The sequence below is a fragment of the Camelina sativa genome, chromosome 10, assembly GCF_030686135.1.
Source record: "Camelina sativa cultivar CO46 ecotype springtype chromosome 10, ASM3068613v1".
Classification (NCBI taxonomy): Eukaryota; Viridiplantae; Streptophyta; class Magnoliopsida; order Brassicales; family Brassicaceae; genus Camelina; species Camelina sativa.
This window is the reverse complement of record NC_141889.1, coordinates 4,125,763-4,152,706: the sequence shown is the minus strand read 5'-3', so window position 1 is coordinate 4,152,706 and position 26,944 is coordinate 4,125,763. Positions and strand designations below refer to the sequence as shown.

At 39.1% G+C, this 26,944-nt stretch overlaps 7 protein-coding genes and 1 non-coding gene across 20 annotated transcripts; 3 read left to right on the top strand and 5 right to left on the bottom strand.

The window, feature by feature from the left end:
* Positions 1-216: 216 nt before the first annotated feature.
* LOC104717072 (SUPPRESSOR-OF-WHITE-APRICOT/SURP RNA-binding domain containing protein 1) lies at positions 217-3,400 on the bottom strand. 4 transcript variants are annotated; one of them, XM_010434591.3, is made up of 4 exons: positions 3,016-3,400; positions 1,634-2,696; positions 1,190-1,461; positions 217-1,076 (listed from the first exon to the last, which is right to left on the bottom strand). In XM_010434591.3, exons 2-4 carry the CDS (start codon positions 2,641-2,643, stop codon positions 406-408), a joined length of 1,953 nt encoding a protein of 650 aa, XP_010432893.2. In that variant the 5' UTR covers positions 2,644-2,696; positions 3,016-3,400; the 3' UTR covers positions 217-405. The 4 variants fall into 4 exon arrangements, with proteins under 4 accessions (XP_010432893.2, XP_010432894.2, XP_010432891.2 ...); XM_010434592.3 differs by having other exon boundaries at positions 2,959-3,205; XM_010434589.3 differs by having other exon boundaries at positions 2,941-3,050.
* LOC104717073 (uncharacterized) lies at positions 3,197-10,990 on the top strand. 6 transcript variants are annotated; one of them, XM_087468854.1, is made up of 23 exons: positions 3,197-3,426; positions 3,649-4,290; positions 4,366-4,896; positions 4,971-5,377; positions 5,589-6,228; positions 6,305-6,391; positions 6,552-6,598; positions 6,688-6,797; positions 6,914-7,014; positions 7,187-7,279; positions 7,565-7,651; positions 7,785-7,868; positions 8,386-8,454; positions 8,591-8,650; positions 8,741-8,812; positions 8,940-9,047; positions 9,134-9,210; positions 9,444-9,527; positions 9,689-9,800; positions 9,878-9,967; positions 10,197-10,262; positions 10,358-10,453; positions 10,645-10,990. In XM_087468854.1, the coding sequence occupies exons 1-23, from the start codon at positions 3,343-3,345 to the stop codon at positions 10,786-10,788; spliced, it is 3,891 nt and encodes a 1,296-aa protein (XP_087324980.1). In that variant the 5' UTR covers positions 3,197-3,342; the 3' UTR covers positions 10,789-10,990. The 6 variants fall into 6 exon arrangements, 4 of the variants coding, with proteins under 4 accessions (XP_087324980.1, XP_087324983.1, XP_087324981.1 ...); XM_087468857.1 differs by having other exon boundaries at positions 3,286-3,426; positions 4,369-4,896; positions 4,974-5,377; XM_087468855.1 differs by having other exon boundaries at positions 3,286-3,426; positions 4,369-4,896.
* A 56-nt stretch (positions 10,991-11,046) lies between these two features.
* On the bottom strand, positions 11,047-14,726 carry LOC104717071 (U-box domain-containing protein 35-like). 3 transcript variants are annotated; one of them, XM_087468858.1, is made up of 10 exons: positions 14,220-14,726; positions 14,022-14,125; positions 13,806-13,927; positions 13,514-13,716; positions 13,346-13,406; positions 12,970-13,267; positions 12,780-12,881; positions 12,267-12,695; positions 11,420-12,180; positions 11,047-11,330 (listed from the first exon to the last, which is right to left on the bottom strand). In XM_087468858.1, exons 1-10 carry the CDS (start codon positions 14,425-14,427, stop codon positions 11,321-11,323), a joined length of 2,298 nt encoding a protein of 765 aa, XP_087324984.1. In that variant the 5' UTR covers positions 14,428-14,726; the 3' UTR covers positions 11,047-11,320. The 3 variants fall into 3 exon arrangements, with proteins under 3 accessions (XP_087324984.1, XP_087324985.1, XP_019086641.2); XM_087468859.1 differs by having other exon boundaries at positions 11,446-12,180; positions 14,220-14,682; XM_019231096.2 differs by lacking the exon at positions 11,047-11,330 and having other exon boundaries at positions 11,346-12,180; positions 14,220-14,682.
* A 151-nt stretch (positions 14,727-14,877) lies between these two features.
* Positions 14,878-17,238, bottom strand: LOC104717069 (putative nucleoredoxin 3). Its single transcript, XM_010434584.2, has 4 exons — positions 16,904-17,238; positions 16,350-16,502; positions 15,778-16,257; positions 14,878-15,690 (listed from the first exon to the last, which is right to left on the bottom strand). Exons 2-4 carry the CDS (start codon positions 16,452-16,454, stop codon positions 15,097-15,099), a joined length of 1,179 nt encoding a protein of 392 aa, XP_010432886.1. The 5' UTR covers positions 16,455-16,502; positions 16,904-17,238; the 3' UTR covers positions 14,878-15,096.
* Positions 17,239-17,280: 42 nt separating this feature from the next.
* LOC104717070 (putative LRR receptor-like serine/threonine-protein kinase At4g31250) lies at positions 17,281-20,190 on the bottom strand. The gene is made up of 3 exons (XM_010434585.3): positions 19,438-20,190; positions 18,388-19,059; positions 17,281-18,289 (listed from the first exon to the last, which is right to left on the bottom strand). The coding sequence occupies exons 1-3, from the start codon at positions 20,111-20,113 to the stop codon at positions 17,616-17,618; spliced, it is 2,022 nt and encodes a 673-aa protein (XP_010432887.1). The 5' UTR covers positions 20,114-20,190; the 3' UTR covers positions 17,281-17,615.
* Positions 20,191-20,836: 646 nt separating this feature from the next.
* Positions 20,837-20,909, top strand: TRNAR-ACG (transfer RNA arginine (anticodon ACG)). Its single transcript has one exon. It is a non-coding gene; the product is annotated as a tRNA-Arg (tRNA).
* Positions 20,910-20,927: 18 nt separating this feature from the next.
* On the bottom strand, positions 20,928-23,131 carry LOC104717067 (uncharacterized). Of its 2 annotated transcripts, none has more exons than XM_010434581.2 (3): positions 22,831-23,131; positions 21,864-22,333; positions 20,928-21,551 (listed from the first exon to the last, which is right to left on the bottom strand). In XM_010434581.2, the coding sequence occupies exons 2-3, from the start codon at positions 22,315-22,317 to the stop codon at positions 21,118-21,120; spliced, it is 888 nt and encodes a 295-aa protein (XP_010432883.1). In that variant the 5' UTR covers positions 22,318-22,333; positions 22,831-23,131; the 3' UTR covers positions 20,928-21,117. The 2 variants fall into 2 exon arrangements, with proteins under 2 accessions (XP_010432883.1, XP_010432884.1); XM_010434582.3 differs by having other exon boundaries at positions 21,864-22,358; positions 22,831-22,934.
* Positions 23,132-23,978: 847 nt separating this feature from the next.
* Positions 23,979-26,803, top strand: LOC104717066 (gamma-glutamylcyclotransferase 2-2). Of its 2 annotated transcripts, none has more exons than XM_010434579.3 (9): positions 23,979-24,456; positions 25,058-25,181; positions 25,284-25,360; positions 25,479-25,535; positions 25,617-25,673; positions 25,764-25,804; positions 25,916-25,987; positions 26,094-26,173; positions 26,426-26,803. In XM_010434579.3, the coding sequence occupies exons 2-9, from the start codon at positions 25,073-25,075 to the stop codon at positions 26,620-26,622; spliced, it is 690 nt and encodes a 229-aa protein (XP_010432881.1). In that variant the 5' UTR covers positions 23,979-24,456; positions 25,058-25,072; the 3' UTR covers positions 26,623-26,803. The 2 variants fall into 2 exon arrangements, with proteins under 2 accessions (XP_010432881.1, XP_010432882.1); XM_010434580.3 differs by having other exon boundaries at positions 24,004-24,456; positions 25,070-25,181.
* The last annotated feature ends 141 nt before the right edge of the window (positions 26,804-26,944 follow it).

Below are 26,944 nucleotides of genomic sequence, written 5' to 3'. Positions count from 1 at the left end.
CTACCACTACGATAGTATTCTTCTTCTTCCACTCTTTCCCACACATACTTGGATAGAATAAAAACATACATATAATTATCTGTGTGATAAAGATGATCTGAGCAACATTGTAAACAACCAACATGGATTTAATACCAATTGACCTAGCTGAAGCTTCTAACAATGAGCTGGTAATCTTTAGATACCGTTAACATAAAATTTCCAAGAGCTCTTATGTTTATCGAAAAGAGGGAATATGTTTAGAAAAACTTTTGTTTAGATGAATGGATGTGATGACAAGTCTATATTTCAAAGCTGAGAGAAGATCACATTTGCCACATTAACAACTACAATACAAAAATGCTCAACTTTGTTGCTCTAACAAGACTGAACTAGCCATCAGAAGATGAGAAATGGAACTGGATCTTATCTGGTTGTAGCTCTTGCACTCATGGATGTGTGATAATTAGTACTTCTGTGTTTTCTGTAAGATGTATAAACATCATCATACTGAGTTGGTTCGTTCGGATCAGCTGTTGCCCCAAGTCCCAATCTCCCTGATCCACTCTTTTTATCGGTGCTTCCATCTGCGTATGTTCCCGTCTCAGGGTCAACCTGTAGATTGGGAGGTGGAGGAATGCAGGCACCTCCTTTCCGTTGTGGACTATCTCGCTCATAATTATCATAGTCGTCCTGTGATTCAGATCCCATGGGACCTTCACTTGGGTTGACCTCTCCTATCTCTTTGAAGAACTTAGATACTCTCTCGAGTACTTCAGATTGAGGTGTATCAGATGGTGGTATGACAGTTGGGATATCAAGAGGGCTCAATGGAGAGTACGGCACACCACTACCGATCTGCATCTTTCTGACCATCCCAGGAATCAGACCAGGAGGAAAGAGAGGATATGGAGGCGGCTTCTCACCAGCAGGTGATTGGGTTGGTGGTGGAACAGGAGCGTTAAGTGGCATGGAACCGGGAAAAGCACCAGGAGGTATCACATTTGGGATGAACTGTTGGGTTGAGACAGGATTAGTCAGATGCTCTAAACTCATTGTGCCAGGGACATTACTGTTTGGTGGCTGTTGCAGCATTCCTGCAAGTGCATACGGATATAAATTTGTTGATGTATGGTCAAATCTATATCATATTCGTCTTACACATAGGTCGAGTTATATTTTTGTCTCATTCACGGAAGAACGGAAGTACCTGTACGTTGCAAGGAGTTTGCTGCTATGATTGGCGAATGAGAAAAGGTATTTGCTGGTGGTCCAGTTTTCATCTCTTTCTCAAGGGAGGTGATGGTGTCTTGATCAAAAACCTCCTTAGAAGCCCAAAACTGCAAAATCTTCTCCAGACGTGACTGGTTTTCTTCCTTGTTCTGTGGAAAGTGGTAAATCCTCCCCAGCATGGAACCCAAAACAGGTCTAAAAGCAAGAGCTTCATTGTCAAACTCGTGCAAGTTTGTCCTCCGTTGCAAACTGTGTTTAAGGAAGCAAAACGTTAGTGAAAGAAGGTAAAAATATTAGGGTGGAAGCATCATAATGTTGCAACCTATCATAACGTAACGTTAACACGATAAACGAAAACCTACATCTATGCAGAATTTCTCTTACATTATGTAAACAGCGATCAGAGATTAAGTTTAGATACCTGTCGAAGAGAATGTCATTAGCTAGATAAACTATGTGCATTTGTCTATCAGAATCATCCATTGCAAAAACCCTGTCTCTTAGTGCCTCTGCTAAAGCTGGTGCAAAGGGAGATCTTTGCATGAACCAAATCTTAGCACTTTTGATAGACTCTTTTGTGCCATTAAGGTTGCCTAAGACGCCATTTAATTCCATCGCAACATCAGTAGGGAGTGGACCAGAAAGACCTCGGAATGCATGAGTTGACTGATCAAAATCAGGGCGAGCATGGGGCGCAAAAGGATGAGGCTGCAGAACATGCTGTTGCAGCTGGTGGTGGTCATGGAATGATGGGAAAGGAGGTTGGCGGATTGGTGGAACTGCCAAAGCACCGGGCACATTGTTCATTGAAGGACTGATCATGGGATTTGGCTGATGATGTATCATAGGCATAGAAGATGATGTAAATGGAGGATCAAAGGGTCCTCCAGGGGGATGCATAGAGAGAAAGTGCTTATAGCGGTAATAACCATGCCCTTCACCCCCAAACAAAAACGCATAATCAGGATTATCCTTTTGTCTATCTCGCATCATAGCTTCAAACTCGGGACCATTCTTAACCGAATACTCAACAAGCTTATCAATACGCTTCTGCAGCTCTGGATCAGCTGGTGGAGGATGAGGAGGAGCTGAATCATACGGTCCAGGGAATGGAGGAGGAAGGTGATGTGGAGGTAAATGAGGAAGGAAAGCATGAGGTTGCTGTTGACCAAACATCTGGGGATGAGGAAGCTGCGGTTGCTGCTGCTGATGCTGATGCATAGGAGGATGTTGGTAAGGGAACTGCTGCATAGAAGGATGAGGAGGAATGAAACCAGAAGCGTTCATTGGTGGTGGATACTGTTGATGTTGCGGATGAAATCCAAATTGCGGTTGTTGTTGCTGTTGAAAGTTGGGTCCTTGTTGCTGCTGCTGTTGCTGAGCATAAGGCAACCCAGAAGACGCAGCATAATCGTGCTGCCTTCGATCCATTACTAAACGTTGAACCACTTGTGTCTTCTATATATAGATTTCAGCTAGTGTTCCTGAGAAGAGCATTCAAAATTAAGGCCATGAGAAATCAAACACAGCACAAGTTCTCAATAACATTTAAAACGAGAGAAGAAAATCGCCATTAACGAATCAGTACACCGATACAACGAGAAACATAGAACTATACACACGATGAATTGAAGAGTTCAATAACAAAGCGATATCGCTTAAAGAATCTGACTACAGCTAAAATCACGAACCTAACAGCACGAGATTGAAGAGAGCGAGACGCAATACCTAATTCTATAAACTTACACAAAGAAGAACGCAGCTTTCTGAGAAAATAGTTGAATCGGATGAAGCAGAACTCACCAGAAGAAGAAGAAGACGCTTGGATCCGGAGTGTCTTAATTGGGCCACGAAGCCCGAATACTCGACCCGCAATCTATTTTGACTAAAGCAGTTGACCGACCCGAGATCCAATTAACCCTGATCCATACCCGACCCGAGATATTAAGCAGATAAACCCCAGAGAGAGACTGAGTAAACCCTTAAGAATCTCTCTTTACCAGACACATCTCTCCGCCATTAAACAAAAACTCTTTCTTCTTTCTTCTGCTCGATAATTTTATGAAAAGCTACGGATTCACTCTCCGCCGTACGATTTGATAAGTTTCTGGATCAAGCAGAGTATTCTCAATGCAGAGAACCATCTCTCTTGCCGCTGCTAAGTCTTCTTCTTCTTCGACTTCGGTTCTGTCTCTTCGTCCTCTCATGGCTAAGGTTTGTGTTTTCTATTCTTCCTCCGATAAGATACTGAATTGTTTGATTCTCGATTTCAAGTTTTCTTCTTTATGGCTAAATTATTATACTTTCGTCGTTCTACTATTGAAATGGAGTCATTTTTGTTTAGTGGAACTTCAGTTTGTCGTTTATGTTATGTATAAGCGTCATCAGTATAACTCATGGAGATTACTTGTGTTTTTGTTGTTGTTGTTGTTGCAGTTGCAGTGCAGGGCGATTCAGAATTTCCCAGCTTCCTCATCCTCTTCAGTAGCTCGGGTCGATAGAGTATATAGAAATGTATCGCAGCTTCAATTTAAAAGAGAAAATGCAACTTATCTTAAGTTAGCTTCTGCACTTCCTTCGCATCTAAGTCGTCTTGGTTCCCTTAGTTATGCAGCACACTGGAGCAGTTCGACTTCTAGGTGCTTTGGAAATAGTTTCAGACCGTTGACGAGGAGATATTTTTCTCAAGTCCTTAATATTGGAACTAAGGATAGCGTTGTTGGTGGTGTTGAAAAGCTTGGTGAGAATAAAATAGGTTTCAAGAAATTTAATAAGAAGTGGAAGAAGCATAAGGTTTTGGCTTCCACAAAAGCTGAAGTGGTGGCTTCTACTGAACCACTTGCTGGAGATGTTAGCAATGGCATCAATGTGGAACTTTCAACCGTAGCTTCACCTGCTAGCAATGCTAAGCAAGCCTCTACTGTCAAAACAAAACAGCGGCCAAAGATCAAGAAAGTCCAAGATAAATCTTCATCAACGGAATCGATTTTGGAGGCTGTCCCTGTAGAAGAGAGTTTGAAAAGTGGTCCCAAGTCAAGACATTCTGGTTCCAGGAATCGGAATTCTTCATCTGCTGAGGTATTAAACTTGTAAATTTTTGGGAAAACATAGAGTTTTACTCTTGCTTATATCACCTAACAGTACAGTTCTCAGAAGGAGGTGGCAACAAATCCTACTGTGGAGGGGACCAAAAGTTCTACTCCATCAAATTCCAAGCCCGAACAACAGCATTGGAACTCAACAAAAGCAGGCAATGCACAAAAACAGGAGCAGGCTGGGAAATATTCTTCTCAACTCCCCAATACTGGAACTAAGGATAACATTGTTGGTGTCGATGATAAGGCTGGTGGATCTAAATTAGGTTTCAAGAAATTTAATAAGACCCGAAAGAAGCTTAATGTCTTGGCTTCCTCGGAAGCTGAAGTGATGACTTCTATTGAACCAGTTATTGGTGATGGTAGCAGTGGCATCAAAGTGGAACTATCTTCTGCAGCGTCACCTGCTAGCAGTGGTAATCAAGTCACTACTATCAAAACAAAACGGCCCCCTAAAAGCAAGAAAGCCGAAGATAAATCTTCTTCAGTTGTACCAGTTTTGGAGGCGGTCTCTCTTGAAGAGAGTCCGAAAAGTGTTCTCAAGCCAAAACATTCTGGTTCTGGAAATCGGAAGTCGTCATCTGCTACGGTATTAATATTTAATATTTTTAGTAACATAATAGTCTTACCCTTGCTTAGTTTACCTAACAGTCCAGTTCTCAGAAGGAGGTGGCAAAAAATCCCACAGTGGAGGAGCCCAGAATTCCTGCTCCATCAAATTCCAAGTCGAAAAAACCGCATTTGAAGTCAACAAAAGCAAGCAATGCACCTAAACAGAAGCTGGTCCCTCAACACATGAAGAACACCATAGAGCATCGAGGTCAAAATGCATCTAAACCGCTTTATCCGCCAAGTGGAAAATCTGTTATTGTCGTTGAGTCAGTCACAAAAGCAAAGATTATTCAAGGTTATCTTGGTGACATGTATGAGGTTTTGCCAAGTTATGGTCATATCAGGGACCTGGCCGCAAGGTCTGGTTCAGTGAGGCCAGATGATGATTTTAGCATGGTTTGGGAAGTTCCATCTTCTGCCTGGACTCATATTAAGAGCATAAAAGTGGCATTAAATGGGTACGGTTTCTTGCTATTTCACTACTTTATAAATTCACTGTTACTGTTATCGTCTATTCCATAGTTTTAGAATAATTTCCGGGTGTGACATTGTGCTGTCTAGCTATTGAGATTTGTGACTGGTTCAAGCTTCAGATGATATGAACTACTTCTTTCCTATGGTTTTTCTGATTGTGCTTCTCTATCTCATTTTGTTTACCTTATTCCTCAGAGCTGAAAATTTGATTCTTGCGTCGGATCCAGATCGTGAAGGAGAGGCAATTGCCTGGCACATCATAGAGATGTTGCAGCAGCAGGGTGCCTTAGATGAAAGTATGACAGTAGCAAGGGTTGTTTTCCATGAAATAACTGAGTCAGCAATAAAAAGTGCACTTCAGTCCCCACGAGAAATTGACGGGGACTTGGTACATGCTTATCTTGCACGGCGTGCTCTTGATTATCTAATCGGATTTAATATTTCACCAGTACTTTGGAGGAAACTACCAGGTTGCCCGTCAGCTGGGCGAGTCCAGTCCGCTGCTTTGGCTCTTGTATGTGATAGAGAAAGTGAAATTGACGGATTTAAGCCTCAGGAGTACTGGAGTGTAGGAATCAAAGTGCAAGGGAAAGATAATTCAGCCACATTTTCAGCTCACTTAACCAGTTTAGATTCAAAAAGGTTAAATCAGCTTTCTATCAGCTCTGAAGCCAATGCACAGGACATTGAGCAAAGGATCAGATCTGAAGGTTTTTTAGTGAAGGGCACTAAAAAAAGCACAACACGGAAAAATCCACCAACTCCGTACATAACATCAACCCTTCAGCAGGATGCTGCTAATAAATTGCATTTTTCAACAGCAAATACCATGAGAGTTGAGAAACTGAAACCTTTTACTTTTTCGTTCACTTCTCATTGACTGCATATTCTGATAATAAAGTACACTGCAGCTCGCTCAAAAACTATATGAGGGCGTCCAACTGTCCGATGGTAAATCAACCGGTCTTATAACATACATGCGGACGGATGGTTTACATGTGGGTGATTCTTTAATTGTGTATTTTCTGCTATGGGCATTCTTTTTGTTTTGATTTTCAAGAAATTGGTTTTCTGACTGATTCATCTTGCTATCTGTTACAACTTCACTTTGATTTTCCCTGATTTGTTCCGTTTTTCATTTGTTTTTGTTCCCATCAGATAGCTGATGAAGCTATCAAAGATATACAGTCCTTGGTGACAGAAAGGTAAGGCATATAAATGCATCTGTGAAATTATTTTATGTTAGTCAGTGTGACTCGAGAAAACTGTAGCAACTATTAATTATTATCTGCAGGTATGGGAAGAATTATACATCAGATAGTCCTCGTAAATATTTCAAAAAGGTTAAGAACGCTCAGGAGGCCCATGAAGCTATTAGACCTACCGATATACGTAGATTACCGTGTAAGTAAATAATTTACCATGCTTCCGTAAGATTTGTGGATTTATATTAGTCATCATCAATAATTTACCATATGATTTACTGTCGTAACTCTCAATATTTTTCTATGCATTTCCAGCAATGATTGCTAGCCTGCTTGATGCTGATTCTTTAAAATTATATACCTTGATATGGTCACGAGCTGTAGCATGTCAGATGGAGCCTGCTTCCATTGCGCAGGTAATATATGTGCTACTTTTCACTTCAAATCATGCGTATAGTGTCAAGTAGGTTCTTACTGAGAGAAAGAAAGGAACAATGGGAGTATGTAACTGTATTTTCCCATCTATCGGTATTGATTAATGAATATTTAATATATCTACAATTATTTCCTGATTCTTTTCTTTGGCAGATACAACTTGATATTGGAAATGCCTCTGAATCCATTATCTTCAGATCATCATGCTCAAAAGTCGAATTCCTTGGATACCAGGCAGTTTACGAGGTACAACCTATTTCATATTAACGTTGTTTACCTGGCAGTTATATCATTAGGTGGGTTTATAATGTCTCACATGTGCTGATGATTCCCTAGATTTGGCTTTAGGAGCAATTCTTCGTAAAAATGTTCCTTCATATTGCTGTGATTGTCATCTGCATGTTTGTTTTGACAGAGCTTTTTGCCAATTGTGGATTTTTTATATTGTTTGATATCAGCTAATGCTTGATCCTTCTTCTCTTTGGACATGTGCTAAAGTTGTTTTTGTTATTTCTCCTGGTGATATTGTAGGATCCTGAAGCTAAAGCAATCAAAAATAAAGATGAAGATCAGAATAGAGAGCGTGAAGAAACTTTTGAAACTCTCAGTTTGTTAAAGGTACCATTTATAATAACACAGCCTTGTTCTTTTCAGCTGAGCTTTGTACCGTGGTTTCATTTTCTTTTTGGCTTTAATTTTTTCTTTCATTAGAAAATACTGGACCTTTATTTGGTCTTCCTACTCTTGTTAGGATGGGGGTCTGCTACATATTGGTGAAGTGGAGCTCAAGCAGCACTATACTCAGCACCCGCAACGCTATTCTGAGGGGTCTCTGGTATAGCACTCCCATTTCCTTTGTGTCAAAAGTTTTTAAGATCCAGTTCTACAATATGTTAATCATTAGTGTAGGTTCTTTTTGGAATTAGCGGTCATGGTGATTTAGTTTCTATAGTCAAAGAGGAAGGGACATGATTAGGCAGATGAGAAGAGGACACTGACACAATTTTTTTTCTAAAGATGATCTGTCCTTTTGCCTTGTTTCTTTATAAAATTCTTACTTAATTTTCTTAAAGTTCAAGATTCAATTAATCAGGAGACGTGTAAGGAAATCTGACACTTAACATTTTAGTCTTTATTAGCTCATTTCCGGTTCAACTAGATTGCTTTTACTTAAGCTTCCAAACAATGCTTCATTATTCTTGAAGTTAAGCATTGATCTTAAACAGTTCAAATGATAAGTAGTTTCTTTTTGTATGAGTGCTGAATCTGGTTGTTGTGCAGACATGAGGCTGAGATTTTTTACTGCCTCCAGGTTTCACGATACATAATTTGTATGTTTTGATGTATTTCAGATTAAAAAGCTCGAGGAGCTCGGGATAGGTAGACCTTCGACGTATGCATCTATATTTAGAGTTTTACAGGTATGTGCTCGTATTGAACGAGTGCTTCTTTTTCTTGCTGAATGTTAAGATGTTCTCCCGTTCTCTGAAGTTAGCAATACCCATCCTTTCATGTGAGGCATAGACTGGCAGCATTTTGACTTTTATTATTTTACAGGACAGAAAATACCTAACAATAAAGAGTAGAGCCTTGTATCCGGAATTCCGTGGGAGGATGGTATTTTCCTAAAAAAATGATCTCACTAATTGATGATTTGGATATCAACCATCACAACGTAACTTTCTAACCTCTGAATTATCTTTCCAGGTTTCAGCTTTTCTTAGCAACTACTTCACTGAGATCACAGACTATAGCTTTACTGCTGATATGGAGACTGAGGTGGGTATTTAGTTTATTCTTCACTTGACTCTCTGTGAACTATAGCAGTTTCTACATTTGCAGAGTTATCTTCCAATATTGCAAAATGAGATACTCAATTTTTCCTTATGAATTATTATCTTTTCAGCTTGATAACGTTTCTGGTGGTGTAACTGAATGGAAAGGTCTCCTAAGAGACTACTGGACACGATTCAGTGCGTATTGTAAACGTGTTGAAAATGTCCAACGCCCACAGGTACCTTCTTACAATAATGAACTCTGGAAGTCTACTTTCGTTCTACAGTTCTCTCGTTCGTTTATTACATTATCATACATTTACAGGTGGAGAAAATGTTGGAAAGAAAATATGAGGACTTTCTGTTTTCTTTCCTTCCTGGTCCCAGTAGGACATGCCCAAGGTCTGCATACCATTTTGACCTGCTACTTAATCAAAGTTAGAAATGCTAATCAATTTCAGGATAGAGCTTCTGGTTCAGAGTTTGAAGAAACCCATGCTTTCATATAAGGCTGCCCATGCTAAATATATTTTCTCGTTAGTGATATATAGAGGAGGCCTAAATAAGACGCAAAGTTCCATCATAGTATAAATGAGTGTATGTTGACCCTTATTGGGTTTCTTTCCATGTTTCAGTTGTATGGAAGGCACCTTAAGTTTCAAAGTAAGTAAGTTTGGTACGGGGTATTTCATCGGTTGTGATCATTACCCTTCATGCAAGTAAGTCGCAGGCTGTTGAGTCTCTAACTTTTTTTACACCTGAGATTCTTACTTATGTATTTTCTCTCCATCATATTTTACCTGTTAAGTTTTTCTTTGAATTTTTTATCTATCTGTATTATTTACACGGTCACTGATATAATTGGAGCTTTCATATACAGGTTCGTTGCTAAAACGCTTTATGGAGAGGATGAAGATGAAGATGATCCTCCAAAGAGTACCTGCGTAGAAGAGCCCAAATTGCTGGGTCTTCATCCATATACCAGTGAAAAGGTCTCGCTGTTCTGACTCTTTTCTGTTGGACAATTTTTCTTATAAATTTAATTTGCCGAATCCATTTCCTTGTTCAGGTTATTTTGAAATGTGGCCCCTATGGGCATTATGTACAGCTCGGTGAAGATAAAAAAGGGCACTTACCAAAACGAGCAAATGCATCCCATGTATGTTGGAGTTTTTATCAGTTAAAATTATATACATGTTGGAGTTTTTATCAGATAAAACAGGGCACTTACCAAAACGAGCAAATGCAGCCCATGTATATATATGTTTCTCTTCTTACATAAATGGAGCCATATTGATTACACGTCCAGTGCGCATATGTGTTCCATTTATGTCCTGGTTAATGCTTACCTTTCTTAACTGATATTTCTCCTGCAACCTTATTTTCAGATTAAGGATTTGAACTCCATTACGCTTGAAAATGCTCTTGAATTATTACGCTATCCTCTGACACTGGTAAGACTAATATAAAGGTTAAAGTTATTGCATTTCTAGCTGGGCTATTTCAACATTTTGAAGTGCTGACGACTTGGTGTGTGATTTTTGACCAGGGAACCCACCCTGACGATGGACAGCTTGTGCAGTTGAGGCTTAGTAAATCAGGATTTACTGTTAAACATCGCCGCACGATGGCTACTGTTCCAAAGGTATAGTTGTTTACTGTTGTATGATACCTTCTTAGAGTATGATATAGGTAGAATAAGAGGAGTATTTATTACGAGATGTTGGTGCTATATTGATATGGATATCAGGTATCCACAATATGCTAGGATCTATTGTTTTTCTATGTTATGTAAATTTTTGTCATTTTCATTGAGGATAACTTGGTACTTCGCAGAACATGGAACCAGGTGATGTTACTTTAGAGAAAGCAATAAAGCTCTTGAATGGCAAAAATGCGAGAAAGAGTGGCAGACCACTTAATAAGAGTATCCCGTCTGACGAAGAGAAAGGAGATGAAGAAGTTGTGGAAGCGATGTAATCTAATCCACAACGTGCCGTATGCGAATAAACAATTGGTTCGTGAGCTTTACATGGATGGAGAAGAGCATTAGCTTTGACGAAGACTATTATATTCTTTTTGGTAATCAGAGTAATAATGGTAACAGAAAAGATTGGACATTGATGTAAAATCATTACACATTTATTAAATGATATAAAAGTATCCATTCGTTTTATGATTATGGAAGTGTGGTATTTTGTGTCATAGAAGTTGGCTTTTTTGTTAGAGAAGTTGCAGGAAAAGAAAAAGGTTTCATCATTGAATTTCCTCAATCCTGAACTAGATGGTATGTTAACTATAATCATTTGTACAATCTGAACATTTTCTACGAGGGAAAGACACTAGTGTATTATACAGTGAGCATGCAAATTCACTTGGCCGTTTTATTAGCATGTATTACTGATTGCAATTGTATCCTCTTTGTATCTTTTTCTTGTGCAGATCAGTTTGTCAGTCACAACAAAACGTGAGACGTCGGGGGTTACCCGAGGCCTGGTGACAGAAGCACCATTCATCTATTCCTGCAAACGGATATTGGAGAAGAAGGCGAGTTGAGTAAATGGATTCGAGTTTGGAATGCATATTATATTATTGGTTTATCAGTTCTCACAACTTGGGGGAAGAAGTTTGACTAACGGTGGGGGTTGGTCCGGGGCTGTTAATGACTACTGCAGCCTGGGTTGATTCTTCAGCAAGTTCTCTTAATCTGTTGAGCTCTGGCAAGATAACTTTGGAAAGATCAGGTCTGTCTTTTCGCCTTATCTCTGCGCACTTGAGAGCTAACTTGGCAAACTCTGTTGTGTCTTCAAGAGGCCAATCAGATACAGCAGGATCGAGCAAATCTTTCAAATTCCCCTTCTCGAGGGCTCTTTCGACATAATGAGTTAGACCCATAGGTGGTTTTGCTGTTATTAACTGCAGAAACATAATGCCTAGCGAATAAATGTCAGATTTCACACCTAGCATACCCGTCTGCTGATACTCTGGGTCGATATAGCAAAACGTGCCAGCAGTTGATGTCATGCGGTATTGTGTCACGGTGTTCGCAACGGATGCAGGGACCAGCCTAGCCAAGCCAACATCAGCAACCTTGCTGACAAAGTTGCGGTCTAGTAAGATATTTGCTGGTTTGAGATCACGGTGAACCAATGGTTCTGGTTTAGTCTGGTGGAGGAACAACAGTACAGTGCCGATCTCTGCTGCAATTCTGAATCTTGTTTGCCAAGAGAGGGCCGGGCTGTCTCCTTGTCTGAAAAGACGGTCTTCTAAACTCCCATTAGCCATGAACTCATACACTAAGCATCCACATTCGGGGCATACTCCAAGCAGAAGAACCATGTTAGGGTGCCTCATGCTGCTTAACACTTCAACCTGTGTTTAATTGATAAAGAGCACTTGATTAAAGTCTGATACCAAGAAATGAACCTGAGGAGTTTAAATGTTTTCAGAGACTTCACCTCTTGCTGAAACTGTGACCTGCCTTGAGCTGCATCTGGGCGCAAAGCTTTCACAGCCACAGGTGTGTGATCCAGATAACACTTGTAGACAGGTCCATAACCGCCTTCTCCGATCTTGTACTTCTCATCAAAGAACTCTGTTGCATCTTCAATCTCCTCGATGGAGTACTTTCTGTATCTGACTTCTGATTTTGCTAAAGCATGCACGGCTTTTGTTCTCGCCTCTGATTCCTTGAGAGCTTTCATTTCTGCATTGACTCTCTTTCGAGACTCGATCTCAGCAATCCTTTGAGCTGCTTCAGCAGCTTCCATTGCTGCTTTGGACTTTGCTTTCTCCTTCTCGGCAATGGCTAATGCAGCTTCCTCTGCAATCTTTGCCTCTTCGAACTTCCGTTCTTCTTCTAACTTCCAGCGTTGAAGCTCTGTTGCCTTCAGGTTTAACAATTCGCTTTTGAATCCTTAATGTAGGAACTGAGAAAAAAAAATGAAGCAACACTACTCAAATTATTATACCTTATGTTTTGCTGTGAGAGCTTCCTTGCAAGCCGTACTGTACATTTCCATTGTTTGTTTCAGCTCCAGTTTAAGCCTCCTCATCTCAGCCTCTACATCATCCTGGTTATAAATCTCAGCCATAAAACCTCTTGCATCTAGCAGTTCCTAGTAAGTAACCCGAAAAAGGAGATTCATAGATTAGTCTTACCACTCCTTGTGAAGCCGATGAAAACCTTTCATTCTCAAATGAGCCTGTTGAGAAAGCATTTGGTGAGCTTATATCCATTGACCTCCGTCCAATGGTCATCGACTCAAAGCTACCATAGTCAACGTCTGAGAAATTTGATAGCCTTGGAGGAGTACGGTTTGGATCCTGATTGTCATACAAAGAAAGAGAGGTGCGCTCAATGCTTGGTCTTCCAGAGCTGTTGAAGGATACATCAGAATCCAGGATTGATAGGTCTCCATATGATCTCCCATTCAAGCCTCGTCTAGTGTAGGGTGGCCTGTTTCAACCAAGAACTTTCATCGTCTAAGTCATGATTCCCTGAGCATGTCAAATGAAAAACAAGAGTGATACGCACCTGAAGGAATCTGATTGATCGTCAAGGGATCTGCGATGCGACTCAAATGACTGTCTCTCAGCTATTGGAAACCAAAATATATGAATATAGTCAGAAATGTTTCAGTATTCTGCAGGAGATTGACATGTGAAAGAATCACTTTGGAAAGCTTTGTTTTGTTTTTAAAACCTCTTGTGTTAATAGTTACAGGTAACGGTGGATGTGGCTTTAAGCTAGCCTGTTGAAGCTGCATGCGTAATGGAGAAACAGAGGGTGCAGCACGAGACGCTGTTTTCTTTGTTGAAAGCTTTCCTTTGGTTATGACATAAACCGTGCAAAAATCAGGTGCAGTCTTCGTGATGGTTCCTGGAATATCTAAAGGTTTGTTGAACCTGCAGTGTCAATAAGACCCAAGTTTTGGCATCTGATCCACCATTTCTGGTTAAAAGATTTCAAAGCAAAGAGAAAAGATTAAACACACCTGAGAAAGCCACCTTTTGAGGAGGAACCAACCACCAACACCTCAATGACAACCTGATTTGCATATTCGACTAAAGCTTTCGCCACATCTGACTCCTCCAATAATACATCTTTGCATTGTATCTGAACAAGTTCCATTTCAAGAAAGCACATAATAAGAGACAGAGCGGAGGTAAATTTGTCTCCTGGCTTATATTACATAACATTGGAGACTCACATCTTTACGTGAACAGAGGCAACGAAAGGGAAGGAACAACTGTTTATAAGAGCCTTCTGGTTCCCCACACACCAATGAAGAATCACCATTTGTTTGGCTCATCTCTGAAAGATACAAACCCATCAGCTACCGAGAAAGGAAACAAGAATCATAAAAGAAGCATAAGGAACCAGAAACAGAGAAGATATAGGTTTTTACTAGCAGAGTTTGAGTTAATAGAAGGGTTTGAAGATAAAGAGGAACCCCGAGGCTTGACATGTACGAGGACGACGGTTTGGCCTTTCTGCAACAAATTATCAACAGCCCATTTCAGAGCAGTTTGGCTGTTTTTGTCTCTGTCTATAGCCACAGCAACCACTCCATCCGTGCCAAATCCTCCGTCTCTGTCCCTCCTGTTCTTCGCCATCCTAATTGAAGAGCACTACGCAGACAGATGTCAATGGACAAAAAATATTGGTCTGTTTTCTTTAAGTTCTTGGGTGTGTCTCCTTTCTAAGAAGATCCGTTTGATTGTTCTTGGTCTGTAATATTGGTAGGAAGGGAAAAGGGGAATGAAGATGAGAGCGAGAGAGAGAGAGGTTTCTATAAAAATCCATTGACTCTGCTTCTCTCTCTCTTTCTCTCTGTTTTGAGTGCCTCTCCTTCTTCCTCGCCTCTCTTTACTCACATTTCACGTCAATTGTGTTATATATTTTACCCACAAACAGTTTCTTTTCTTTGCACGCAACAAATCTAGAAGATGTTACCAAAAAGTTAGAGTTAGATTACATGCAAATGAAAATTAAATAATTTGACTTTTATTTGAAAAATTAAGACTTTATTTTTCAATCTATACTAATGTAAATATAGATAATAATTGTCAAAAAAACGGAATAAATTGTACAAAGAGAACATACAATTACAAATAATATTGATCCTAGTAAATTCCTAACTCTGTTTTGAGTTTTGCTTGACAACAACAACAAAAATGAAGAACATAGTAGGTGTCCATTGACTTTCAGAACATATCAAATCTTCTATTCTTTACTAAATATTACAATATCATTCAGACAAATCACGACGACTATCTCTTTTGCTAAACCAACGATGCTTCTTGTTTTTCCACGCATGTAGGATGAAGATCATAATCGCAAGCATAGCAAGAAAATGCCCAAAACCTACCTTGTTTCTTACAGAAATCACACACATACGCTTTCGCCATATCCAGCTTTAGCTCATGTTCATGCTTCTTATCTTTCACTTTCTTTGGAAACGAATCACCTTCTTTCTTCAAACAATCTTTTAACTCAGCAATCCTTGATTCCGTGAACGGAAAACTCCTGAATCCATACAACGATACCATCTCTCTCGCGTATGTGGTCACCGTTTTCTCTTCCGGTCCTATGATGACCAATGCAGGTATGAGTTTGATGTTGAAGATTCTACAAAGATCTTGTCTTGTTCTGTCCTCATAAGGTATTGCAAGCCATGGCATGTTGGTCATGTTGATGTTAAACTCTCTCGAGTCTCTGTCTGTTGAAACTAAGATGACTTCAAAGGAGCCTTTTTCTGTGGTCGCAAGCTCATTGTATACATCTATGAGCTGAGCAGTGAAAGATCGAAAAGGCGGACACCAGTGTGCACCAAAGTACAACCCTATGGTCTTTCCCACAAGTTTAGAAACTAGCACCTGCATAAGGTTTATAAACATACATAATCATATTGAATCATTTTGATCCGACAAGATCTTTGAAGTCTACAAGTAAGTTTTTCTTACCTTACTTCCATTTCTGGAAACAACGTAGTTTCGGGACTCGTGTGTAAGGAGTTTCTCCAACTGTCCTCCAACGCGTTTGGAATCATCAATGGCTTTGAGTTCTTCTTTTCTCTTTTTAGTAAAAGGAAATGCCTCCGGACCATAGTCTTCTACTAGACCAATTACATCTTCAGCGACCAAGATATCATCTGAATATAGAGGAACCAGTGACGGGATACGAGAAATTCTGTACTTGTCCCTTAATTTGTAGAGTAGACTTAAATTGAAAGGAACTGCAAGCCATGGCATGCACCAGAAGTGTTCATAGAATAAAGTCATATCATGATCAAATGAGACAAAGATGATCTCGAGTTCTTCTCCTCGGTTCTGAAGATTTCCGTAGAGTTTTACCAGCTCTGGAGTGAAGTCCTTGCAAGGCCTGCACCAGTTTGCAGAGAAGAAGAGACAAATCGTCTTCCCATGAATATACTCCAACGGCACCTGATTGAAATGATCTTTTAGTTTAGTATGAAGGACCAGATGAATATATCAAAATAGGTTGCAATATAATAACAAGAGCGCATAAGCGGTACCTCTCCACTATGCGACAAAAGGAACTCAATCCCTTCAGTTGCTAGTATAGAGTAAAGATCATCACTTTCAGGAAACCTAACTTTGTAATCAGCTGATACTGCCATTTAAACTGCAACACCACTATGCTATTTATGCTGCTTCTGCTCAGAAATCTAAACCAATAAGAGAACCATCAAGAAGAGGTGCTTTGGCCTTATTGTAGGAGTACATGTTATTAAAAATGGCTCAAGCCAATTCCAACTCGAAAAGCTTCTAAAGAAATGAGCATATGCGTTGTAATTAAGTAAAACTCGTGAAGACTGAGATGTTCTATACAGCTCTACAGTTAAACCTGCGTTATTTTTGTCTGGATTACAAAACCCGAAGGTCCATCTTCATGAACATATGAGATGATCAAACATACAGTTAAATCAAGACCAGTCTCAAAACATTAGAAACCCAGAACAAAACTTGGAAGGAACATACAACTGAAACACAGACTATTTATAACTGGTTTTACAGACGATGAACTATATCAGACGACCACCTGTTGAACAAACGAAACTCAACATACCTGATACCAGAGAGATGGTGGTATAACCTTTGATACGAGGAAAACTACACAGAAAGTAATTTCAGTATAGAGTAGATAGTAACAAGATTTCTACGCAGATTTTTTTCCTCTCGGTTGATTAAGCTTGTAAATTCCAAGAAAAGGGGATAAAGAAAACTCACATAGGGACAAGGAAATATAGATAGAAAAAAAAAGATATAAACTTTATTAAGGTCTCTATCAAACGAACAAGTAAAAGTAAATCAAAATATCCTTAAAGAATATACCATCTACAACGTTACCCAATATCTCTCAAGCAACAAGCATGTGAAAACCATTAATTTATATTCTTGCTTATCTCTACACTGCATCAGAAAGTGGACAAGTTGAAGAAGAAATGGACTAAAAGACATTCTTTTGCGTCTGGATGATAACAAAATAGGGGCACGAATATAATATTCACAAAATGGGAAAAAGAGCTGAAAAAAATCAACAAAAGAACAAAAGCTTGAAGCTTACTTAACTCATCAATCATATCTGATAAAACTAGGAAAAAAAATTGAATGCGAATAACCCTGGCAATAAAATAAGAAGAAGGGTAATTGTCTTTACCTACAGACAAAGACACATACTTTGCTCAACAAAAATCAAGAAAACGAGAATTAGATGAAGAAGAAGAAGACTAGTAGTGGAGACCAGAGAGAGATACAAGCCTTTTCAAGTTTGAAGCTGTTTACATGAGCGGGAACTCCCCAGTCATAGCTCTTGAAGAACGATGATCACCTTCACTAGCAGTAACGTATGAAGATCGAACACTCTCTTGACCTCCACCTGCATCTCTGTCAACCTCTTCAATTCGATCAACGGCCTCGTGAATCTCAATTCTCTTCTCAATATCCCAATCACAACATCTCAACCCAATCTTGAGCAGCTTCAACATTTGTGCTTCATGTTCTTTCCCTGCTTTCATCTCCTTATCAAACACATCAGCAGTCCACTCCGTTCTCGCAACAGACTCAACCCAAGCAGCTAACTCGTCATCAGCTCCTTTCCCTTGCCTGAGATAATTCGCAGGAAACTTCCCCGTAAGAATCTCAAGAATCAAGATTCCAAGGCTCCACACATCAGACCTCCTCGAAGTCCGATCCTGCTGAGTGAACTCAGGTGCTTTGTAAGCCACCATGAACTGCTGTGACTGATCCCTATTCACCACCGGGACAAGTGCGTAGTCCGTCAAAAGAGGCTCGAAGTTGTGGTCAAGCAACACATTGGAAGATTTGAGATGGCCATGAGGGAGATTCAAATCAGGGAACACTCTATAGAGATAAGCCAAACCTCTTGTAACTCCTCTTACAATCTTGAATCGAATCGGCCAATCCAAAACCACTTGATCTGGTGTTCGATTAGCTGCAACAAAAAGAAAATCAATCATCAGATGAAGATGAACAAACAACCAAACAAACAAAACCACTTGGAAGTTGAGGAAAAGTTTCAATTTTTTTTACCATGGAGGAGATTAGCGAGGCTGCCATTGGGAATGTAATTGGTAACGAGAAGCTTCTCTTCTTTCCTGTAATAGAAAGCTACCAACGGTAGAAGATTAGGGTGAGACAACCTTCCGATCTTCTTCATATGATCGTAAAACTCTTCTCTCCCGATATTGCTCATAAACCTAAACCGCTTCACAACCACCGCACGGCCACTCGATAAAGCCGCCTTGTACGACGATCCAAATCCGCCGCTTCCGAGAACCTCCGCCGACGCACGGAGCATATCCTGGAGCGTGAACTTCTCTTGATCATTCCTGACGAAATGTAGCTTCCGTTGATCTCCCCTCTTGTCTTCTTCCGCAGTTCCGACTGATAACGCTCCTGATGTTGCTGTTGAATCTCGCTGCACAGCTTCGTTGGCTAGCTTCCTGTAGACCTTGGAGTCCTGCGAGCTCTTCTCGCTGTAATGTTGTTCGGTTTGTCCGTAGACTGGGGGGTGAACGTGGACGTGGCCGTGGCTTTGGTCTTGGTTTTTGCCTTGACGGCGGCTGAGAATGCAAACGGAAAGGAAAACAGTTATGAGGACGATGACGGCGAGGACGGTGAGTGCAAGGAGAAACACGGTGAAGAACGGCGGACGAGTGTATCTGCACGGAAGCAAAGGCGCTCCACACAGCCCCTTGTTTCCTGTTTTTTTAGGCCCAAACCACTTTTAGAATTAAACATCTTATATAGCCCATTTCTCTATAGGCCCATTAATAATTTAATTCGAATTATTCTTGTTAATTTAATAAAACCATTGTTTAAGGACGTCAAAAGTAGAAATAAATCCATATAGTAAACATGCAAAACTAACGTGCTCATCCACTACTCACAAAAGACTCCAAATAAAACCAATCAGTTCAAAATCTCCCATGGATTGTGATATTAGATTATGTTAATTCTTAATAGAATTAGGCTTAAAAGATCGTCTAATCAAAATATGGGTAAAGAGAGTTAAATGTAAAAGATGTTCATGTTAATTAATCAAAGAAAAAGTAACACAGAGATGAAGATGATGATCACCTGAGAAGAATGTATGATTCATGAGGCCGAGAGTAAACGGAATCCGACCTTGTAATCGATTATTAGCAACGTTAACGGTAACAAGATTCTTCTGTTTAAACGGCGGTAGTTTCCCGTTGAACATGTTGTTCTCAAGATTCAGCTCAGTAAGCTTCGGCAATTTCCCTAACGACTTGGGAATCTCACCGGAAAACATGTTTCCTTCTAGATGAACCTTCACCAAAGCCTTCATTCCATCGAACAAATCACCGTCTATCTCGCCAGAGAACCGGTTATGTGCGAGGTAAAGATGCACGAGCGAGACAAGTCCATTGAGTCCACGTGGCATCTTCCCTTCGAAATGGTTACGCATAAAGCTGACGCTCTTGAGGCTACGCATTGACCCCAGAGCCTGTACGTCAAGCTCCCCGGAAAGGCTCATGTTCTCCAGACGGATAGCGAAAACTGAGCCGTTCGAACACATCACTCCTTTCCATTTAGAATTGCTTCCTTTCTCTCCGGAGCAAGGAGGTTCGCCGGAGTCCCATCCGCCGAGCGCTGTGGCGTTGACGAGAGATGACTTGAACTTCAAAAGAGCATCAGCGTCACCCTCACCGGATGTAGTAGTAACGGCGAAGCAGCAGACGGCGATCAATAAGAGAGAGTATACGGGCGATAACTTGTCATCACGGGTCATTTCTATGAAAAATATCGAAATTTTGGGGTTTGAGAAGAAGTGTTAAGATTTATATGTCCGAAAATGTTTCTTTGGAAAAGTCAAATGAGATGAGTTTTTTTGCCGGAAGAAGGATGAAAGGACGGCTGATGGTGAAATGACAGCAAAGGTCAAGCACACAATCGTTTTCGCCTACAACGTGGAACCAAGTATTGGTACATAAGCTTTTCCATGGTGTGTTTACTGACTCATTTAATTTTGTATTATCTTAACTTGATTACGTGTGTTTCTTATGTCTGTGTAAATTTGACTTTTGTACTAGATTTATAAATCTTAATTCTTATTTCTAACAAATTCTTGGATTTTCATTTTTTTTTTGAATTCGTAATAGATGTTTTTATAAAATAACATGGAAGTGTTGTCAAAAACACATGAACTGTATAAATTTTATGAAATTCAAATATATTGTCATTCCACATTATTTATTGAGCTAATATCGCTAGTTGATAATTTTTGTATTAGTCTAAGATATTGATATATACTCAATCCAAAAAATAGAGTACTTTAATGGATTTTATTTAAGATACATAAACTATAAACATTGGATATATCATATATGCATGGCTTCAAAATTCATGCAATTTTGTTTTGGTTTATTAATTTGTTTTGAATTGGTTCCAAGTTCCAACTAGTCCTAGAACCTAACCGTCTATGAAGGTAATTTCTACAAATCGAGCATAACAAGACTCCATGGCCCAATGGATAAGGCGCTGGTCTACGAAACCAGAGACTCTGGGTTCGATCCCCAGTGGAGTCGATATTATTTTCACTCTCATTTCTGCCAATTTATAGTACTAGCGTTTTCATTCACTACAAGTCTACAATACTGCCAGATTTACATAGTACCAGCGTTTTCATTTACTACAAGTCTACAATACTGTATTACGAGTAGATCAGCTCCAAAGAGGCAAATGCCTAAAGAGATTTACAGCAGACAGTTATTCACCTAGTTTAATCATTCATGATTAAACTTCACGGAGCCTACCAAGAGTTTTAACAATTTCACTCAGACAAGCGATAAGCTCGTCTCCTTGCTGTCTCACATACTTCAACTTGTCCTTGATACTAATATCATCCCCTGTTTCATTGTCCTTGGCTAGATTCCTACCGACTATCGCATGTATCAAGTCAATTTTATAACTAAGCTTCGCTTTCGTCACTTCTACATCCTCTTCTATGTTCATTGGTTCCTCCTCTTCTTCGTCTGTAGATATTTCTTCCGCCGGCTTCTTCTCCTCCTCCATGGTTTTGTTCTGATGGGGATGGGCTGCTTTTGTAGGTTTCTGTTGACTGTATTCCTGGACTCTATATCTCCGTGGCTCTTGTATCTTTGTCTTCTGTGGCGGGATCTCCTTGGTAACCGTTGCTCGCAGTCTTGATCTTTTGGACCCTACACAAGCTGAGTTTTGCAACCAAAGTGTTTCGAGGGGTTAGCAATGACTGATCCGGGTAACATCAAATGGAGCAGTGCACATTTATGCACATCTATTTACCTAAAGATGGTGACTAAGAATATGAGCAAGAAACCATATGGTAGCTCACTATAGAGTCTTACGGTGGCACGGAAAGCACCAACGCAGAGTGTTAATTAAGAAAACTCATCTATGCCTGATAAACTATACCGGACAATTTTCATCATTCTGTATCTCAAAACACAGTGTCTTTGTTCTTAAGATTTGTAAAAAGGCAAGAGGAGAATAGTGGGATGTACCAAATTCAGCAGTGATATCAACAACGTCGTCCTCTTCCGGATCACTGTCAGACTCAGTTCCAGCTTTGTCATCTTGGATCATCACAACCGCACTGGCGGCTTCAAAAATCTCTTTATCGACATTCCCCGGGAGATTCAGTAACTTCCTCTTCTCAACACTAAGGGACCAATACGAACGAGCACTGCCTTGGTACCGTGATTCCCACTGCTTGATCTGATTGTAATCAGACAACAAAGAATCCCATTTCCTCCTGCATTGGTTTAAAGTTCTGCGTACATCCAAAGCGTTACAGTTCTCTGAGATCATCGTCCATTTCTGGAAGCTGGACAAAGCATTAGAACAATCCGATTCAACAGCAGCAATCTCATTAACGAGTATCAGACAGTCTTTGACTGTCCAGTCCGGAGCTACTTGAGACCGCAGTCTCCGTGAACCCGAAGTTCCTTCATCCATCTATAAAAAATGCTCACTGCAAATTTGGTTGGTTGATTAACCTTGTAAAATATATATAATCATTCAGCTACACACATTTAACTACAACAAAATTGTAATTTGAAACATTAAACACACTTTGTCAAATTGAACAATGACCAAAAATATTTTCTATAGTAGTGAGAGGTGCATATGCATGTTCGTCTCTTGCATACTAGATCGGAACTACAACAAATAAACACAGAGATTTCATGTTCTTTTTGAGCTGTTTCGACTCAAAAAGTATTGTATGAATCCGAGAATAGAAAAATTAAAAAAATGGGTAACGATATTCAAAATTCAGGAACTAAACACATACAAAAGCCCCAAAAATTGCAGCTAGATTTTTTCAACATCGAAGAATAAAACAAAATTTGATTTGAGCATACGAAATTCGAACAAGAATCCAGATGCGTACGAGGATTACTCAAAACTGGCCAAAGAATGAGCATTAAAAAAAAAAATCAACAACGAGAGAGATGATTTGAGCATTACCAGATCGTCGGAAACTGACACGTCGACGCCAGTAGAAGACGAGTAGACGACAGAGTTCGATGATATCTATATTAAGTGAAGCCGATGCTAAAATATCATGTTGTATCTTCTTGACAACAGGCCCAAACATTTTTATTTTGATTTTTCAGCCCAAACTATGATAGTGACTTCGGCCCAAACTATGATAGTGATATATGGTTGATTACAGCCATGTTTGAGTGACGGGTTTCGTTGACGGAGAAAGTCAACGCAAGAACCTCTCCTCTCTAGTGTTTGGAGGGTTTCAGCTGGAGGATAATTTGATCCATACTGTATTTGCCTCCTCGAAATATGTTATGGCGTGATTTTGCGAACAAACAGTCATGAAAATGAAAAGGTGTTTAATAAATTAGTTATCAATCTTAAGCTGGTTGCACAAAAAAAAAAAAAAAAAAAATCTATCTTAAGCTAAGCTCCAAACATATTAGACTAATAACCTAAAATAGCACTAAAACAAGTTTTATGGACAAGTATAACTCATATTCTATAAAGTTCCAAAAATAGCACAATTTAACACATTAAAATATTTAAAATTAATTTTTAGAATTTTGTTTTTTTTATGTTTGGGTTCTCAATTTCACATTTAATATATAGTTTTGAGGAGTAAGATTTTAATATTTTGAATTTAAGATTTAATTTTAAAAAATTAATTGGTACTATTTTTGGAATTTTAGACATGTTGGGCTAAGTTTAGAAAAAAAAAAAATTGTGTTATTTTTGATAATCTCCCAACATATTATTAGTTTTTTCTTTATTTTGTATAGTGACGTTGGTAGTAATGTTAATGTATGTATATGCCTTTGTGTAACAAATACATTTTCCCGTTTTGTGTTTTTTTTTTTTTATAATTATTGTGGATCTTTGTTTCCCTCAACGACCAAGCTTCTACAAAATACATTTAAAATTAGCTTAGAATTTTTTTATTTTAAAACAATTTGTCTTCCAACTGTTGACTTATAATGTTTAAAAATTAGCATCCAAATTTATATCTATGGCTTCATAATGTTTTTCCTTTTCGTTTCGATTTATATTAGGAAATTTTTTATAGATTTTGTATACTAGTATTGAGTTTCCATAATAAATAAAACAAAATCAATTTCAATAGGAATAGATTCCTTATTTTGAGGATAATTTATTTTTGTTTGGGGAAAGGCCAGAAACAAGCGTCTTCACCGGCCAGTCACGTGACGAATGGAAAACATAACAGACAAAAAAAATCTGAAGAACTAAAAAAAAAACATGCGTGGCATGAACATACATACGGTTCGGTCTCCATCTCTCTTTCTATAAATGCTCTTCTTCCTACACATCGCCTCCTCCTCCTCATTAGAATACATCTCGAGAAGCAGTATAGAGGAAGAGTCTCAGAGAGAGAAGGAAGGTGAAAGGAGCTGAGTGGTCTCATTACCATTACCAGCTCCGCACGAACCTGAATACGACGTCGTTCCTTCGACCTTTTTCTCTGTAATCTCTCCTCCTCCTCCCACGAGTTTCTCAGTTTTTCTCGGATTATCTAGTCTAACTAAGAGAGGAGATCTTGTCTCACGGTGGGATTCATTTTTCTCTTCACGCAGATCGTGCTCCAGGGTAAAAAGTTTTGATTTTTATTCTTTCTTCCGCATTTTGGTTTAGGTAGTAGCGTCTGTTGCCATCCTGCTTCTCTGTGTGTTGTTAATGTTTATTGAAATCCAAGGAAATGTTCTTACTGTTCTGTTTTAATTATATGGTATTATTGCACCAAATCTGAATAGACAAAAAAGTCAATCCCCTTTTCCCCTTCTTTCTAGAATTTTGGGAACACATGTTTACTGGGTTTGTCTTTGTTCCAAATGTTTGGTGATTCATGTCTTTCTTTTACGGTTTCACCTGCACCACTGCTATGGAAAAGTACTCATAAGCTACCTAGAAATTTTCCTCGCTTTTCAAATTGAAAACAATGAAAAAGATTTGGGTCTTTATCTTTCCTGAGCTGTCCTGAAGAGAATCCAATAACTGTGATTATCTGTTGACGTTTAAAGATGATTTAACACTTGGAACACTGGTCCATTGTGATTTGTCTTAATTGTTCGCTTCACATGTGTTTTTAGCACCTATCTTGTCTTTACATGTTAGTCCTTTTTTCTCTGGCATTTACCTCCACAAAATCTTGATTTGTGTCTTATTAATCTTATATTTTGTCCTTATATAGCATTAACTGCAGAAAATGGTGATGTGGGTATTTGGCTATGGCTCTCTTGTGTGGAACCCAGGATTTCACTACGATGAGAAAGTGTTAGGTTTCATCAAGGGATATAAACGTGTCTTTGATCTTGGTATTTACTATTCTTTTGTTGATATTTTCATTGATTTATCTCTTCTTCCCACTATTGAAGATTGACTGATTAATTCTCCTGTGTTTTAATTTGACTTGGTAGCTTGCATTGATCATAGAGGTACACCAGAACACCCTGCAAGAACTTGCACACTCGAGAAAGCTGAAGAAGCCATATGCGTAAGTAGCAATCCTTACGTGTATATGATTTAAGAATCTTAGAGTCTGTTCTTGAGGCCTGCTTAGTTACTCATACATTCTTCTTTTATTTACTAACAATCCTATACTTTCTTGACAGTGGGGTACTGCATTCTGTGTCCGCGGTGGCCCAGAAAAAGAACGTCTGGCTATGGAGGTATGTTTTGGCGTCTAAAACTAGATCGCATGAAGTATCATGTTCATGCCTTTGTTTTGATCTCATTCTATTTATGCACAGTACTTGGAACGTAGAGAGTGTGAATATGATCTCAAGACATGTGTAGACTTTTACAAGGTGAGTCATGACATGCCTGAATCTATTGAATAAGCCTATTCTCTTATGCTCCTAAATGACCTGAAAATTTTCTGCTGTTAACTTACACAGGAAGATGATCCCCTGAAGCCAGCTGTAACTGGAGTGATAGTGTAAGTTATTTGTTCTCACATCAATTAGGCGAAGAACAGCGCAGTATCTTTTACATTTCTTCAACAAGTCTTTGTGTTGTGATTCATGGATGCATTTTTTACAATCTTCAGATTCACATCTACTCCAGACAAGGTCTCCAACAAGTATTACCTTGGACCTGCGCCATTAGAAGACATGGCAAGGTAAACTCTTATTATAACCTCCAGACCAACTTCTTCTGTTCTACAATACAATTTATTTGCCAGATTCTTGGCCTCACATAAGCATGTTGTTTTGTGTATACATTAGACAAATTGCGACAGCCAATGGACCATGTGGTAACAACAGAGATTATCTCTTCCTGCTTGAGAAGGCAATGCACGACATTGGTTAGTCCAACTCCCTTTGTCTTCCACAACATGATTAATAATTATTAAGGGCTCGGGGTTTGCATTTGATTGAACAGTTTTGTTTTAATTCTTTAGGCGAATTGAACATTAATAATCACTTGTAGTCTTAAAACGACGTCTGCTCAAGCTTTATAGTCTCTTATGAGTCGAAGGCTCTGTCTGACCTTGAAGGTTTAAAAGAGAGACACTGTTTTTGATACCTTGAGTCATTTTGTTTTTTTTCTTAAATAGGGCATGAGGAGGATTATGTTATAGAGCTGGCAAACGAGGTGAGGAAGGTTCTTGCAGTTACAGAGTCCTCAACGAAGAAGGTGTCACCAGTGAAGGAATCAAGAGCGAGCCGTGTAGCTAACAAGTCAAAGAGCAATGTCCCCACTGCTCATCAGATACTTCCTCATCATCCAGAAGCTGTTGCCACTACAATATAGCTCTCTTGTTGTTTTCTTCTTAATTGGCTTTAGAGACGATTGAAATCAGGTCGTTTGTTTTCCGAGCAGAGAGAGGTGTTTTAGTCTTTTGAGTTTTTGGAACTCTGTTGCCTTGTGTGTTGTCCTGACGAGTGTACTTTTGCACCTTTTGAAGAAAATAAGAACTTGTTAAAAACAAAAAGATTGAACCAAATAAGTCCATTTTCAACAAAACCTTTTTTATATAGAAACCTTGATCGCGTAGGTAAAAAAAAAAATGACTCATTCACTCCAAAGTTAAAACAGAAAAATAAAAATAAATAAAATAACTTTGAGGGCTATT